Source organism: Pipistrellus kuhlii, unplaced genomic scaffold, assembly GCF_014108245.1.
Source record: "Pipistrellus kuhlii isolate mPipKuh1 unplaced genomic scaffold, mPipKuh1.p scaffold_m20_p_3, whole genome shotgun sequence".
In the NCBI taxonomy this organism is placed as follows: Eukaryota; Metazoa; Chordata; class Mammalia; order Chiroptera; family Vespertilionidae; genus Pipistrellus; species Pipistrellus kuhlii.
The window spans coordinates 41,567,204-41,581,376 of record NW_023425529.1 but is presented as its reverse complement, the minus strand read 5'-3'; the positions used below and the strand labels follow the sequence as shown (position 1 = coordinate 41,581,376).

General features: G+C 60.3%; 1 protein-coding gene across 4 annotated transcripts; it reads right to left on the bottom strand.

The window, feature by feature from the left end:
- Positions 1 to 64: 64 nt before the first annotated feature.
- On the bottom strand, positions 65 to 13,796 carry CACNB3 (calcium voltage-gated channel auxiliary subunit beta 3). 4 transcript variants are annotated; one of them, XM_036455336.1, is made up of 13 exons: positions 13,701 to 13,796; positions 5,319 to 5,441; positions 4,972 to 5,094; positions 4,392 to 4,507; positions 4,050 to 4,114; positions 3,819 to 3,838; positions 3,558 to 3,638; positions 3,317 to 3,375; positions 3,046 to 3,155; positions 2,638 to 2,789; positions 2,336 to 2,431; positions 2,085 to 2,234; positions 65 to 1,400 (listed from the first exon to the last, which is right to left on the bottom strand). In XM_036455336.1, the coding sequence occupies exons 1-13, from the start codon at positions 13,704 to 13,706 to the stop codon at positions 1,086 to 1,088; spliced, it is 1,416 nt and encodes a 471-aa protein (XP_036311229.1). In that variant the 5' UTR covers positions 13,707 to 13,796; the 3' UTR covers positions 65 to 1,085. The 4 variants fall into 4 exon arrangements, with proteins under 4 accessions (XP_036311229.1, XP_036311227.1, XP_036311225.1 ...); XM_036455334.2 differs by lacking the exon at positions 13,701 to 13,796 and adding an exon at positions 12,527 to 12,680; XM_036455332.2 differs by lacking the exon at positions 13,701 to 13,796 and adding an exon at positions 9,240 to 9,696.
- Between the last annotated feature and the right edge of the window lie 377 nt (positions 13,797 to 14,173).

Below are 14,173 nucleotides of genomic sequence, written 5' to 3'. Positions count from 1 at the left end.
TAGGCTTGGGCCACACAATGAGGAACCGGCCGCCTGTGCCAGCAGACAGAACAGGAGCCTGGAGGACTGTGCATGGTGTTTATTAGTGATGACAGTGAGGTGGGTCAGGGTCTTGTGGAGCATGCTCTGTAGGTCACACACTAGAGCCATAAGGCAAGGGTAGCCGGGCAGACAGGGCCTCTGAGGGCTGTCTACTGTGTCTCTCTCTCCACCTAACCGGAACATAACAAGCAGCAGCTATGAATGAGGGAATAGAGTTTGGGGCCCATATGCCCCAAAGGAGGCACGAGGGCCAAGAACAGAAATGACAGGATGCAAGAGCGAAAGGATGAGGGGGGCAAGGGGGCCCCCAAAGCTGTTCCACACGGTCTCTGCTACACATGCGCTCCCTTCCCAAACCCTCAGCTCGGGTCAGCTCCTGGCCCTGGTCCCGTCAGATGTTAGGAAGACTCCTGGCAGAGTGAGGAGACCCTTCGATTCCAGACCCTCAGCTGTGAGGCCTTTGGCCCCAGCCCAGCCAGCCTGCTACTCCAGCCTCGTCCGTAGATGCCTCCCCAGCTGATGGAGGGGAGTGCCACCCTGTCGGGCTCTGATTGTCTCTTTTCTCGAGTGGCAGTGAGGTGAGTGGAGGTCCTCAGACCCCAAAGCACAAAGCCTGAGTCCTCGGACTGTCAGGACTGTGTCTGCTCAGGAGCCTTGTGTCTTCCTCGTGTCATGTTGCCCACACCCCCCTTGTCACTTTGAGGGGGCATCCCTTCCCTGAGTCTGGTGGGAAGGTCCCTGCTAAGGGGATCCTGGCCTGAGGGCACTGCCCAGTGGGGCAGCTTGTTGTGCAGGAGGAGAGGAAGGTGCCAGGGGTGCAGCACACACAGCTAGTACCTGGAATGGGAACTTAGGGGGGGGTCACTGCCCAGGAGGTAAGGGGGACCCTGCGTTTCCAAGAACCTTAGGATCACAGGCAGCCCTGGAGCTGGGCAGGGGGTTGTGAGGGGCTGAGCCTAGTGCCAGTCTAATGCCAACCTGCCTGGAGTGGGTGCCCCAGCCAGCTGTGCCTGTGCCTGCCAGGGTAGGACAGCAGGAGGCGGTCAGTAGCTATCCTTGGGCCAGGGCCGGTTGCGCTGCCAGTTCCGCTCATTGTGATTGCTCTCCGAGTCCTGGGCGAGGAGTCGGTCTTGGGGGTCATGCCCATTGGCACTAGGCAGCCCAGAGGTGTGTTGGCGGTGAGGCTGGTACAGGTCCTGGTAGGCGTCTGCATAGTCCTCCTCCAGGTGGCGGGAGCTACGCTGCGAGGATCCTGTCCAGGCTTGGCGGGAGCTCTCGCTGGCCTCATCCGAGGGCATCAAGCTGTCCCGCTCAAGGGGTGAGTGTTCCTCGCCACGCTCCCCCAGCAGCTGCTGGTTCTGGGGATAACACACCAGCTCTAAGGGAGGCGGTACGACCTCGCCGTGGCCTCCCTCCCATGTCTCCCAGGACTCCTGGGACGGGGAATTCTCCCCCCTCAACTCTCAGTGCCTGGGTTCGGGAAACAGTGCAAGGGAGGGAAGCATACTAGCTTATTCTTCCTCTTCAGATATGGAAAACTGGAGCTTCTGACTCCAGCAAAATTCGGTCTCTGCCTTCAAGACAGACCAGAGAGCCCTCACCGGTTTGGCTCAATGGAGAGGGTGCCGGCCCATGGACTGAAGGGTCCCAGGTTGGATTCCAGTCAAGGGCATGTACCTTGGTTGCAGGCTCAATCCTTGGCCCTGGTGTGGGAGGCAACCAATTGATGTGTCTCTCTCACATCGATGTTTCTCTGTCTCTCTCTCTCTCTTACACTCTCTCTAAAGATCAATGGAAAAATACCCTCCAGTGAGGATCAAAAAATAAAATAAAAAATAGAGAAGTTTGAGAGTATGTTTCTTTTGAGCCTTAGGAAAGTAACCTGTTACCCATCGTATTGATTTATTCCTTCTCATCAGGAAGTTCCTTTATCCATCTGCCCTAGCTCAAACCTGAGAGGCCAAGGACAAGCCTCTGGGCAGGGAGGGGGCATTGCTTTGGCTGGCTTAGCCTACACATCAGTGCCAAATGGAAATGATTACCTGAAGTCCAGGGATGGCACTGGGAGGACCCCGAAGTCCCGGGCTGGGGGCTGGGTGGTGGGTGGCACGCCAGTAAACTTCCAGGTACTCGGCCAGGTGCTCACAGGCATCCTCCAGCTGGTTCTCATCCAAAATCACGTCGAAGGACTCCTGGGGAAAGGGGGAATGTTGGCTTCCCCACCCCATCTCCTTCACGGCCCCAGCCCTGGAAAAGCAAGACTGGGCACAGGGGCAGCTGCCCGGGCACTCACTGGTGGGCACTGAACCAGCTTATCATACGCCATCATCTGCACAGTCAGGTGCTTCATCTGGGACTTCCCTCGGGAGCGGATGAGACGCTGGAGTACCTGAGGGAAAGGGCAGAGTGCGGCCTGGAGCCTCGGGGGGGGCCCTGGGCAGAGCTGGGCCTAGAAGGAACTGGGCATGTCCCCCCGCTTGTGATCTGGCACCAGGAAAAGGGAACTCGGGAGCCCTGGGGCAGGTGCCAGGCTAAGCTGTGAGGCATTCTAGGAGGGCAGCCCTGGGGGCCTCCCCACCTCTGCTGTTGACTTACCTTCGGTGAGGATACTTTGACAAACACAATGATGGGGGCCAGTGAGGTCTTGGCCAGCTGTGCTGGGTGGTTGATGGTGTCAGCATCCAACACTACCAGCTGCAGGGATTTGGCCAGCTCAAAAATGCGCTCAATCTCACTCTGTACTTCAGCTATAGAGGGAGCAAGTGAGCCACAGTGTTCACTGGCGGCTCCCCCCCACTTGCTCCAGCGGGGTTTGGGGGCCTCCCCAGTAATGGAGGGAGAGGGCCTTCATCAAGGCCTGGGCAGGCAGAAGAACAGGGAACTGAGGAGACTGGTCTTGCCAATCGTGGGGACGGGCAGAGGAAGAGTTGGGGAAGAAAAAGGGAGGAGGAAGGTTCTAGGGAAGAGGCCTTGAGCAGAGAAGCAGGAGCTGGGGCTTCTCACCGATGCTGGAGCGGGCGGAGGAACGCTCAATGATGGTCCTCTTGCCAGGATTGTTGAGCACAGAGCGCTTTGCCAGCGAGAGGTCAGCGGTGACTCGGGTGATGGAGATCCTGGGGAGGCGGTGGAGATCACAGCTCACTTCTCAATTTCGAGCTCTAGGCCCCTCCTAATTCCTAACTTTCCCTTTAGAAAAGACCTTGCTATAGACATATGTTAGGAGGCAATGATGTTCTCCCTGGTTCTCAGGCCACCTCAGGCCAGAGCAGCTTACCTGCCATCAAACCTGTGTTTGAGGAAGTCAAAGAGAGCCTTCTGCATCATGTCTGTGACCTGGTGGGAGAGATGAGGGGAACGGAATGGAACTGGCTGAGGGCCTTCTTGGAGAAGGGCAGCGGCAGCAGGCATGGCCCTGGAGCCCATCCCCTCCACACACAGACCCTTCCCATGGTCTCCGGGGCCTTCCCATGGCAGGCTTGGCAGAGGCGATCTTTGGGGTCAAGGCCTTCTCTCACCTCATAACCTTTCAGAGAGGGTCCCACCAGCACCACAGGCCGCATGGAGGGCACCACATCATATGGGGGGACATGTTCTGCCTGCAGAATTGACCTGAGGTCAAGCAAAGCCATGGCCTGGTGGCCTGCCCTCTGCCTGACTGGTGTGGGGACAATTCAGAAGCTCTGGGCTCCCTCCCTCCCTCCCTGTTCTGCGGCCCCTCCACAATGCCTGTTCCTACAGCCATGAGCCCCCAAGCCCAGGTCCCTTCCTTGACTCACCTGTTTTTGCTTCTGCTTGGCTTTTTGGAAAAGGAAATAAAAGATTAATGTTGGTGAAGGGGGGGAAAGGCCCTGGGGCATGCATTCCCCTCCCCAGGGGAGACATGGGCTTCTGCCAGCTCTTCGGACCCCTCCCCAACCCCTCCCCACACAGGTCACCTGGGGAACATCTCCCTGCCCCGGGTCCTAGTGACCCACCTACCCAAGACAGGTGGGCTGTGGGGAGGCTACCTAGAGATGGAGGAGGGGAGCGTCGGTTGCCAATGTCACTCAGGCTGGAAGGGTTTCCGGATCTCCTGGGAGGAGAAAGGAAGGTCAGTGTGCGCCTGTGTTCCACACATTAGTTAACAGTCGTATGCATTTCCTTGTGGTTTAGCTAGTGAGGGAGGAGTGGCACGTGCATTTGTGTGTGCCTGCGTGCATATCTGTGCAGTGTCAATGTGCACAGGCGGGACTGAGTGTGTGTGTTTAGCGGGGTGGGATGTGCGTGCCCGTGTAGGAAAGTGGACTTCAGGTAAAGTGCCCACACGGAGGGGGCAGGGAGTGTTTACAGAGCCACAGCCCCGCTCTCACCTGGCCTTCTGCTCCTGCTTGAGCCGGATGCTCTCCAGGCGCTGGGGGCTGGGGATGAAGGCGATGTCCCCGCCCTCTTTCACGAGCCGGCCGATCCACCAATCATTGCTGTACTTCTGGGCATGGGATGGAGCAAAGGGGGAGGGGAGGAGTCACGGGCCTCAGTTCTGGCTCTCCAGCTTGAAGAGCCAGGGAGGTCTTCACAGAGCTGGTCTGACAAAGGCAGCACAAGGGAGGGAGTGGGAGGGGGCAGGAGAAGGTGCCAGAGGGAGGGGCAGACAGTTTTGGGCCACCCCAAGATTTCAGGGTGACGCATCACGCTGTCACCTGCAGGGGACCTAAAGGCAGCTAATCTAACTGCTCACTTCACACATGTGAAGACTGAGCCCAAGCCAGATCTCAGGACGGAGACCCTGAGGATGGCTGGGTTTGGGTATAAGGGGTGTGTGTGTGTGTGCTAAGGATAAAGCTGAGGAGTTTGGGAACTTGTTTATGGGCTGAGGACTAAACTAAGAGGATTGGAACTGGGGCAAGAGGAGGGACGTTAAATGGCTTCTATTAGGGGGCTGTGGGTGGTCACCTCTTTAATGTGCAGAAAATCTTTGGCCTCAAAGTTGACTCCAGAGCCCTGGACTGGGCACTCCTCGTCCAGTACACCACAGTAGCTGACATTGGTCCTCACAGCAAATGCCACAGGCTTGTGCTAGAGAATTTGGCCATCAGTGCCAACGAGGGGGGCCTCAGAGCACCCTTCCAGGCCCACCGCCCCATCAGCAGAGGGTGGGGGGCCTGTTGTCCACCCATCACACACACAGCCTTTCACACTCACGTTCGTACATCCTGCCCACAGACCGCTAGGGCCGTGGGCCGGAGCACAAGCTTCCACCCAGCCTGGCTGCTCTGCCCCCAGCTCACAAGCAGAGGTACCTTGGCTCTCTCCAGCTGCTGCTGGGCCTGACTCTCCACCTCCCGCCGGGCACTCTCCCGGTCCTCCTCCAGGGACACGTCCGAGTCCAGGGACGGGCGGCTGGTGTAGGAGTCGGCTGAACCCTGGCATGGGGGAGAGGCTGTGATCCCCGGGCTCACGGGGAAAGAGCAGACAGGGGCACCCTCGAACCCTCCACAAACCCCAGCCTCTCCATGTCCACCGAGGTGCCTGGGCCCCAACAGTCCCTCCAGTTTCCCTGAAAAGGTCCCCAGTGCATCTGGGGCTGCAGGAACGCCACCCAATCCATATGTGCTGAGATCTGGCTCCTCCCTGAAGCCTATTAATACTGCAGCTTTGAATAGAGCTTTCACTTCCCTCCTTCCTCCCTCTTCTCCCCTCTACCGCGTCCTCCTCCACTGCAGAGGGACGGAAGATGTCTTGAAGATGATATATTGAAGATAATTCTGAATCCAGGCGACCCAGCCCTCTTGTTCACATCAGCCTGCAAAGCCACCTAGACGTTCCCCCTTTAAAACGACTGGCAGATGAACAGCCAAGAGATGCTGGTTGGAAGGCACTGTTCCTGAGTGTCAGGATACAGCCACTCACTCCTTAGATCTCATCTCCCGAGTCCCTATCCTTTCAGGGTGAAGAGGACGCAGAGCTGCCAACTCCTGGGAGTTCCTTCCTCTCCACTCTCCCTACCCCCGCTTTCCTCTCACATGTGTTGGGGCAACTGGGCAGCAAACAAGACGCAGGCTGGCCCGGCTGGTGCGGCTCAATGGTTTAGTGTTGACCTATGAACTGGAAGGTCACAGTCTGGGCACATGCCTGGGTGGTGGGCTCGATCCCCAAGCAGGAGGCAGCCAATCAATGATTCTCTCTCATCAATGTTTCTCTCTCTCTCTCTCTCTCTCTTCCTTCCTCTTTGAAATCAACAAAAATATATTGGGGGGGGGGAGAGGCACAGACTAAGGGCAACACAAAGCTATTTCCATGAGCCTGAGGCTGAGCCACGCCCACCACCTGGCTTATAGCCCCCAGCTCCACCCCCGGGGGGATATCAGCCCAGGAGGAGGCCATGTTGGTGCCAGCCAACCCAGCGGAGGAGCAGGACCCCGCGATTGGAGGGAGGGCGTCCTTGGTAACCTGAGCCAGCAGAGTGGCTGAGTCTTATCCACGGTGAGTCCCTGGGCAATGAGGGTGCGTTTGGAGGGTGGCAGCACTCACCTTCCAGGCCGTGAGGAAGACGCACAAATGAGCAGGAGCCCTGGGCCTCAGGACAGAAGTCAGGACGTCCGTCCCCTTTGCCCCCTCAGTTTAGGGTAAAGGGGATCTTTTGTTTTCTGCCCCAGTTGCCCCTCCTTATGATCAGAGGCCTGCAGTGGTACTCGCATCAATTCTGAGGTGCAGGTGGCAGAGAGGAGGTAGGAGCCCAGATAAGGAGTCCGTGCAGGAATGTGTGTGTGAGCAGGGAAGGGGGTTTAGGATATTCTCGGCCTGAGGAACATTCCTTCAAGCCCACAGCGCGTGACTGCCTACAGAAGGCAGCAGAGGCCGGACGCCCAGCGGGGAAGACAGACTGCTGTCCGGCATGCCCTCTGCTCCAGCCCCTCCATGGGCGAGAGGGCTGGTCAGCTTGATGCCAGCCAGGCCCTAGGGCCTAAGCTAAGTCCATGTTGCGGTAGACAACATGAAGATAGCACAGGGCGGAAAGTCTCTCATTTTACAGAGGAGCAGGGTCTGCCTGCTGCATCCCATCTCCTTTGAGAATAAAATAAGGCTGGCTTGGCAGGTGGTTAAAGAGCGGCTGAGCCCCAGGAAGAATCTTTAGAAGGTCGGCAGAGAGGGGTACCTCCTTCCAGGGGTCTTAGATATGGAATACAAATCTGGGGGAGATGCCGAGTGAACGGAATAGGGCCCAACATGCTGGGAGGAAGGAGGCAAGGCAGGAGGACCACTCATGGTGATAAGCACCTTTCAGATGCCTCCTAGGAGCCCGGACCTGTGCTGAGATGAGTCTAACCTTTAGTCTCTGCTCTCCAGTTTCTCAGCCTAATAGTCCTCATACCATCCCTGCCTGGAGTGCCTGGATTACCTGACCTCGTGCCCTGGGATGGCGATGGTAGGATCTCTCCCTACACTTCGAATGAGCTGGGCTCAGAATGAGACCCCCTCTCCTTATTCCCAAGTCCTCAGAGCTCACCTCTCTCATGCCCTGGTATCACGTAGGGAAGCCAGGATACCTTTGCCCAGCCTAATCTGGGGTCTTCCCTCCCCTCCCCCATTATGCCAAAACAGCCAGAGGCTCAGCACTTCGGCGCCGCCGGGAGTTGGCACAGTGCCCTAGCCGTGCCCCCCTTGCCTGGTGAGTGCGTGGGCAGGCTGCAGCTCCACTCTTGCCTGGCACGGGGGAAGGAGAGGAGGGAGATGAGCCGGTGGATTTATTTAGAGCCTGATCTCCCTCCCACTGCTTCAGAGGGGGCCCCAGGGAGAGCAAGGAGCCAGGCGAGAGAAAGGAAAGTGGAGGAGGGCGAACCGAGGACCAGAGAGGGGCAGGGAAGGGATGGGCTAGCACACTGCTCCCAGCACCAGCCGCAGGCCAGGCTTCACCTGGCAGCAGCTCTTGCTTCTCTCTAGGGCCCTCCAGGCCTCCAGAGAGGTTTCTTCTTCAGCTCACCTTGGCACCCTGGGCCATGCCAACTGTCTCTTCAACCATCATCAATAGGTGTCCACCAGAGCCTTGAAAGGTCATCTGTTCCTGCTGCCATGTAATTAGCCCTAGAGGCCCGATGGGCAACTTGGCCCAGCAGGAGCCCAGCCTCAGAAAGGGACTGAGAGCTGCCCACTGGGAGCCCGAAACTCCTGGGTTTGGCAGCCAGAGACGAAAGAAGACTCCAACACTCCACTTTCAACCCTGGAGTGCTCTACCTTCCACACCTATCTGGGGCCCCTCCCACCACTCAGTGGTCCTCCCCTAAGGAGCCTTCTGTGCTGTTTGAGAGAAGGGGTGCTCCCTGTCCTTGCCCCCTCTTTCCAGGCACTCTTCCTCCTCTCTGAGCTCCGGGAATCTCTGCCTAATGAGCTGATTTGTCTCAGTGGGTCAGGAGATAAAAGCAAAGAGGAGAATTAAATATTTATCGGTTGCCTGGTTCTCTGAGCAAAGAGCTTCCTCTCCATCCCCAGGCCCTCAGCTCCTCTGGCTTCCCCTCCAGCCTCCATGCTGAGCAGGAGCTCAGGATGCCCGCAGCTCTCAGGACACCTCAGCAGGAGGCATGGGCTGGAGGGGGTCAGTCCGCAGGCCCACCCGTGTGCGGGGTGCCCAGTTCCCAGCCTGTTAGAGAAGCTGGGCAGGAGGGAGTGTTAGGAGAGAAGGCAAGCTCAGGCCGGCCAGGAGAAGAGATAATGGAGATCCTCAAGTTTTGTGATCTTTCCCTCTGAAGAGGCTGGTACCTGATTCTCTGGTGTTCTCCCAAGCTCCCTACATCTGTCCTTTACCTGAGGCACAGGTCTAAGATTGTCCCCCCAGGAACCAAGAGACCCCGCTTCTCCTGTAGCGGTTATGTTCAGACCCCACACAGCCTCCTCTGGGAACTCCAGACATGTGTGTGCCATTTCCACAGCCCTTTCCCCTCCGCCTTCCTTCCTGAGCTTTGGAAACACCTGCTCGAGTCTTTCCCCCACGCTGCCCCCCACCCCCTCCCTGCACACAACCGCGGTCTCTTGGTCTGGGACTGGGGAGCCCCTGATAATGAAAACCCATCTTCCCACTTTTCTGGAGCGCCTTCTCCCCCCCCCCCCCCCCATTCCCTGCCCCGCCACGGAGACGCCTTTTCAAAGTGCTGAGCGGGGAGAAGGGTCCGAGGGAGAGGAGGTGCCCCTCAACGTCCCCACCCCCCACCCCCGCCGCGGGCACTCACCGCCTCCGAGTCCTCAAACCCGGGCACGTAGGAGTCGTCATACATGGGGGAGTCCGGGCGGGGGGAGCGAGCGGCGCCGGGGGCGGGGGCGGCCCCGAGGCCGGGGCGAGGACCGCGGGCCGCGCCCGGGAAGATGCCTCCGCGCCCCGCAGCCCTGCGGGCGGACGGCCGGCCGCGCGGAGCGAGGGAGCGCGAAGGAGGGAGCGCGCCGCGGGGACCAGCTGCTCGGAGCTCACATCACCGCCCCCCTCCCCGCCCCCCAGCCCGGCCGGTGCCACCCCGAGCGCCGCCGCGGAACCGGCGCCCCAAACAATAGCGCCCGCGCCCGCCCCCTCCCGGGCCTGGCGGGCGGCGGCCTCCCGGGGAGCCCGGATCCCGGCCGGAGCGGGCGCCGCCGGAGCCGGGCAGGAGGGTCCCCGGCAGCGCTGGGCCGGAGGGGCCGCGGGGAGGAAGGGGTGGAGACGGCGGGCGGGCGGGTCCGGGCGGGAGGAGGCGGGGCGATGGAGGGATGCGGAGACCGAGCCGCTCGGCGGCCCAGGAAATGCTCCGCCGGGAACAAAGGCGGCGGCGGGGGAGGGGAGGGCGCGGCGCCGCGGGGAGGCCGGACCTGAGTCCCGGGAGCCCGATCTGGGTACGGGAGGCGGGAGAGTGAGGAAGGAAGGAAGGAAGGAAGAAATGATAGGAAGCGAGGGAGGAAGGGGGAGACGGGAAAATGGGGAGACCGGAGGGGCGGGGCGGGGGCCGCGGCGGGAGGGGGAGGGCCCCCAGGTGAGCCGGCCGTAGGTGCCCGGGCGGTGCCAGAGACGCCATAAGCGAACCCCGCCACGGTGCTGAGGGGGGTGGGTTTGGCGACGCCAGGTCAATGCCGTGAAAGTGCCCCCCCTCCCCTAGGTGCTCGTACCCCTCGCTTCTGGGACCCCGCACCAAAGGGCCGCCAATCCCGCGCTCCGGGGAGGGTTCGGGTCTGGCAGCCGCACACCTGTTGCGCAGGCAGATTTCATCCGAGCCTGGCCAAGATGGGGGATCCCTCCCTCACTTCCTTGCCAAGGATTGTGCCAGGCTTTGCCAGCGTATCCGTGGGAACTGGGACAGGGAGGGGCTGTGGTAGGTGAGCCCTGAATCGATGGGAAAGAAACCAGAGGGTGGAGACGGGGAACTGTGGCTGGGATAGAAGTGGCATCCTGGCCACACTGGGGCTTGGGGGGTGCGGGTGGGGGAAGGCAAGTCTCCCCAGAATTACTAGCTTAAGGCCAGATTCCCTCCTTAGCAAAAGGATGCGGGTGGGGTGGCTGGTATGTCCTGGTTGGAGCCACGTGTACCGCTCTGCGCCAGCCTGTCTCCTTCAAAGAAGCGCTGGGATTTGAGGTTAGGAACCGAACAGCAGCCTTTATTATTAGGAGCAAACTTCCCCAAAGATCCACCCATTGGAGTTTCCTCCGTCTCCTGAGCAAAAGCATTCCTTTGAATTTTGATTGCCTCCCACCCGCACTCACCCACAGCTTTGTGTGAGGTGGACAGAGGTTTACACCTGAGGGCCTGAGCTCAGTCTTTCTCCGTTCCCTTCCCCGTTTCTCACCCCAGGAAGTTGACTCAAGAATCTGCTGCTCCCTTTACCTTCGGAGCTACAGGGGAAATAGAAAACCAAGACTCTGAGAGGGTTTGAGGAAACTTGTGGGAGAGAGCACTGTGCATGGAAGAGAAAGACCACCCAGACCCACTGGCTCCCACTTCTGCGGCTCATTCTGTTCCCTTGGCAAGAAAAAGAGAGAAGGGGCCTTCTCTTAAGATCACCTTTCCTCTGCCTTCAGCCGGTCTGGCCCCGAGTGGTGCCGGCCAGCCCTGCCCAGCCTCTTCCTCCTGCTACAACGGTGTGTGGGGTCCCATATGACCGAGGGGACCCATCACTACTGGGGGCGGGGTGGGGATGCAGTATACTTTCACAGTCCCTCTTCGTCCAGTACGATTTGGAGGTTAATATATTGAATTCTTCTGTATTGGACGTTCCCAGACACTCTTATCTTCTCACTTTTGTGCTTTCCAGCTCTTCAGAATTCCTATATCCTCCTCTCTTATTCTCTGCCTTTCAATCCTTCCTGTTCTCCCAGAGGGCAGAAAGGAGGCGTGAAGTATGAAAGAATAGACCCCAAGGTGCTCCTGGGAGATAACTCTCATAAAGAAGATAGCTGCTGAGGCACCTGCCTCTCCCCCAGTGCCCAGTCTATCCCCAGACCTCTCTTTTTGGGATTCTCCCTACCACCGGGGGGTCCTGGTGACAGCTGTTCTGCCCTCAACCTCACTCCTTCCCCGTGCACCTTGCTGTCTTCACCCCCTTCTGGGACAATGGTGTCTAAGTCTGCTCCAGAAGCACGAGTTGCCATGCCAACCACCCCCAGGAGACAGATCCAAGTTCCTGTCCCTGGGCCTGTCCCTGGGTCTTGTAGGAGGAGATTCAGAGCATCTCTCTCTCTCTCTTATCTCTTAGTTGCTACTCAATGTCGGGTGTCCCCCCCCCCCCCATTTCTCACCTCACCCACAGCTGCTTATTCCAGTCCTCATGCCTGTCCTGTAATCAGACATGTGCCTGTCACTGTCGATGTCGCCCCAAGCCCTTATCCTTTCTTTTCTGTTGTTGCACACAAGGGGAGAGTGTTGAGGGGGGAAAAAAAAGAAAAAGAAAAAAAAGGCATTTCAGGAGAGGCTTCTTCCCGCCCTCCTCTTTCTAAGGAAAGAGCTGCTAGACTGGCAGCTGGCAGGCACCCAAAGCATAGAAGCAAGACACGGGGGGAGGGGGGGGATCCAAATAACCAGGTTTGGGAGTTGGAGTTCTCGGGGAGCCTCCAGGATACCTCGCTTCTGTAAGTACACCAGGAAGCCCGGCAGATGCCAACCCCTGAGCACTGAGTGGGGAAACTGAGGCAGGCACTAGGACCTCAGGGGAATCTCCCTCCTCAGTGGTCTTTAGGAGCTGGACCGAGCCAAAGCCCCCAGCATTCTAGCTTTCCCCAGGGGACCCAGGGAGGGGCGTGGAGGAGTTTGGCTGAGCCCCCTTTCCCCCCTATTTTTCTAGTCCTTTTTCTGCCTCCCCAGGCAGTCATCCCTTCCCATTCCTGTTCAAGTGCTTGGAAGCTACCAGCTCCAGCCACTCCCTTCTTTCTTACGGCTTCTTCCACCCGAAGCCTCATCTCTGCTCTCCCTCCCCGTCACTGCAATTCCCCCGAATTCGAGCCCACTTCTTTGCCTGGAGTGGGGCTTCCCTCCCACCCCCTGGGGAGGGGCCCCGCGTTTACCTCATTCAGCAGGAAGGTTGCACTGGAGTCAGAAAAAGACATAGACCGGGCCAGCGCCTCTCCCCCTCCCCCGAGCCAGGGGCTCCGAGGCGGGAGCTGGGCCCGGCTGCGGCTCCGCACGAGGGCTCCCCGCCCACCCGCCCGGCCTCGCCCTGCGCCAGCCCGGCTCCGCCGCCGGCTCCTACCCTCCCTCCGGGTCCCCTCCCCCTTTTCTCCTCCCTCCTTCCCTCCTTCCCTCCTTCCCTCCCTCCCTCCCTCTCCCGTTCTCGCCTCTCCTTCTCTAGTCACTCTCGCCCTCTCCCGCCGCCTTTCAGTCCTCTTCTCTCCATGTCAGTCTCCTCCTTCTCTCTACGGTCTCTGTGTATGGGGTGCCTCCCGCTGTCCTTCCGTCCACTAGTCTCTTCCCCCCCCCCCCCATTTCTTCCTGCACCCCTCCACAGAGCAGGGGCTGGAGCTCCCACCGCCGCAGGCAGAGCGGCTGGAGCGGCGCCAGGGCCGCCAGCTCCGGAGTCCGGGGGAGGCTCTGCTCTCCGCGCCCAGCTCCGTGCGCCCGCGCCCGGCGTCCGGGGAGGAGCGCGCCCGGCGCCAGCGCCCGCTCCGGCCGACCTCAGCCTCAGCCGGGGGACGCTGGACCAGAGAAGATGGATCTCCCTGCGCCGAGGCTCTCTCTCTGGGACCCGGGGAAGCCCGTCCGCCTCCCTGTCCCGGATCCAGACCCTGCGGCTTCTGCGGGATCCGGCTGGAGAGAGCCTGGCTGGGGTCGCCCGGCGCCCGGGAGGCTCTGTCACCGCGCCCCCCGGGGCCGGCGAGCTGGGACTCGGCCCGCGAAGGGGAAAGGCGGAGGCGGGGCGGCTCCCGGTCCGGCTGCAGCGCCCCCTGGACTCGCTCGCCCGGCGGCCGCACGCCCTCCAGGTGGCGGTACCCGCCCCGGGGTCCTGTGTGTCAGCCGGCAGCGGCCGGGCCCTGCCAGCAGGAGGCGCTGCACCGGCTGGAGCGGAGTGGCCACAGCTCTGAGCCGGACCCCTACCAAGCCCAGGACGAACCCCCTTCTCTCTTTCCAAGAGCCGCGGTCCCATCTCCAGATCCCTAGGATGGGATTCCAGGCTGCACTCTGTTCCCACCCCAAGTATCCTTTTCGGTACTTGGCCTCTCTGGAGCCCCAAACCGCTCCTACCTCCATCCTGGTCTCCTGGGGCGACTCCACCGAGCCCAGCAGCGACCCGCACGGCCTGGGCAGCAGGGAGTACAGAGTCTCGGGCCGATCCTCGGGTCAGTACCCCTCCCGCCCCCTTCAGCGGGCACGTCAAAGAGGACAAGCCCAAGTTCTGACGGGGGAAGGGGGGAGCAGGGGTGTAGCCCCAGCCAGCTCTCTCCCTGCACCTTCTAAGCGGATCTGCCTCTCATTGGTCCCTCCTCACCCCCATCACCCCCACTGGACTCTTCTCCGCACCAGAGACGGTGGCTTGGGGACTGGCAGGATGCACCAGACCCCCTTGTGGAGACACGGACACACCCTGAAGCTGAGTGACCGGGAGCTCCCAACTCTCCCTCCGCACCAACTAGAACTCTTCCCGACTAGGGGGAACTTGTCCCGCGTTGAGGGAACTGCTGAGCTGAGCTGCACTGCTCTTCGTACTCCGGGGCTTG

What these genes read in the sequence shown, in the direction of transcription:
- CACNB3 (XM_036455332.2), bottom strand. Translation starts at nt 9,284, where the DNA reads ATGTATGACGACTCCTACGTGCCCGGGTTTGAGGACTCGGAGGCG. An exon ending in AGCTGGTTCAGTGCCCACCA is followed by an intron (nt 2,235 to 2,335) that starts GTGAGTGCCCGG and finishes CCCTTTCCCCAG; the next exon opens with GAGTCCTTCGACGTGATTTT. An exon ending in GTGCCATCCCTGGACTTCAG is followed by an intron (nt 1,401 to 2,084) that starts GTAATCATTTCC and finishes TGTTATCCCCAG; the next exon opens with AACCAGCAGCTGCTGGGGGA.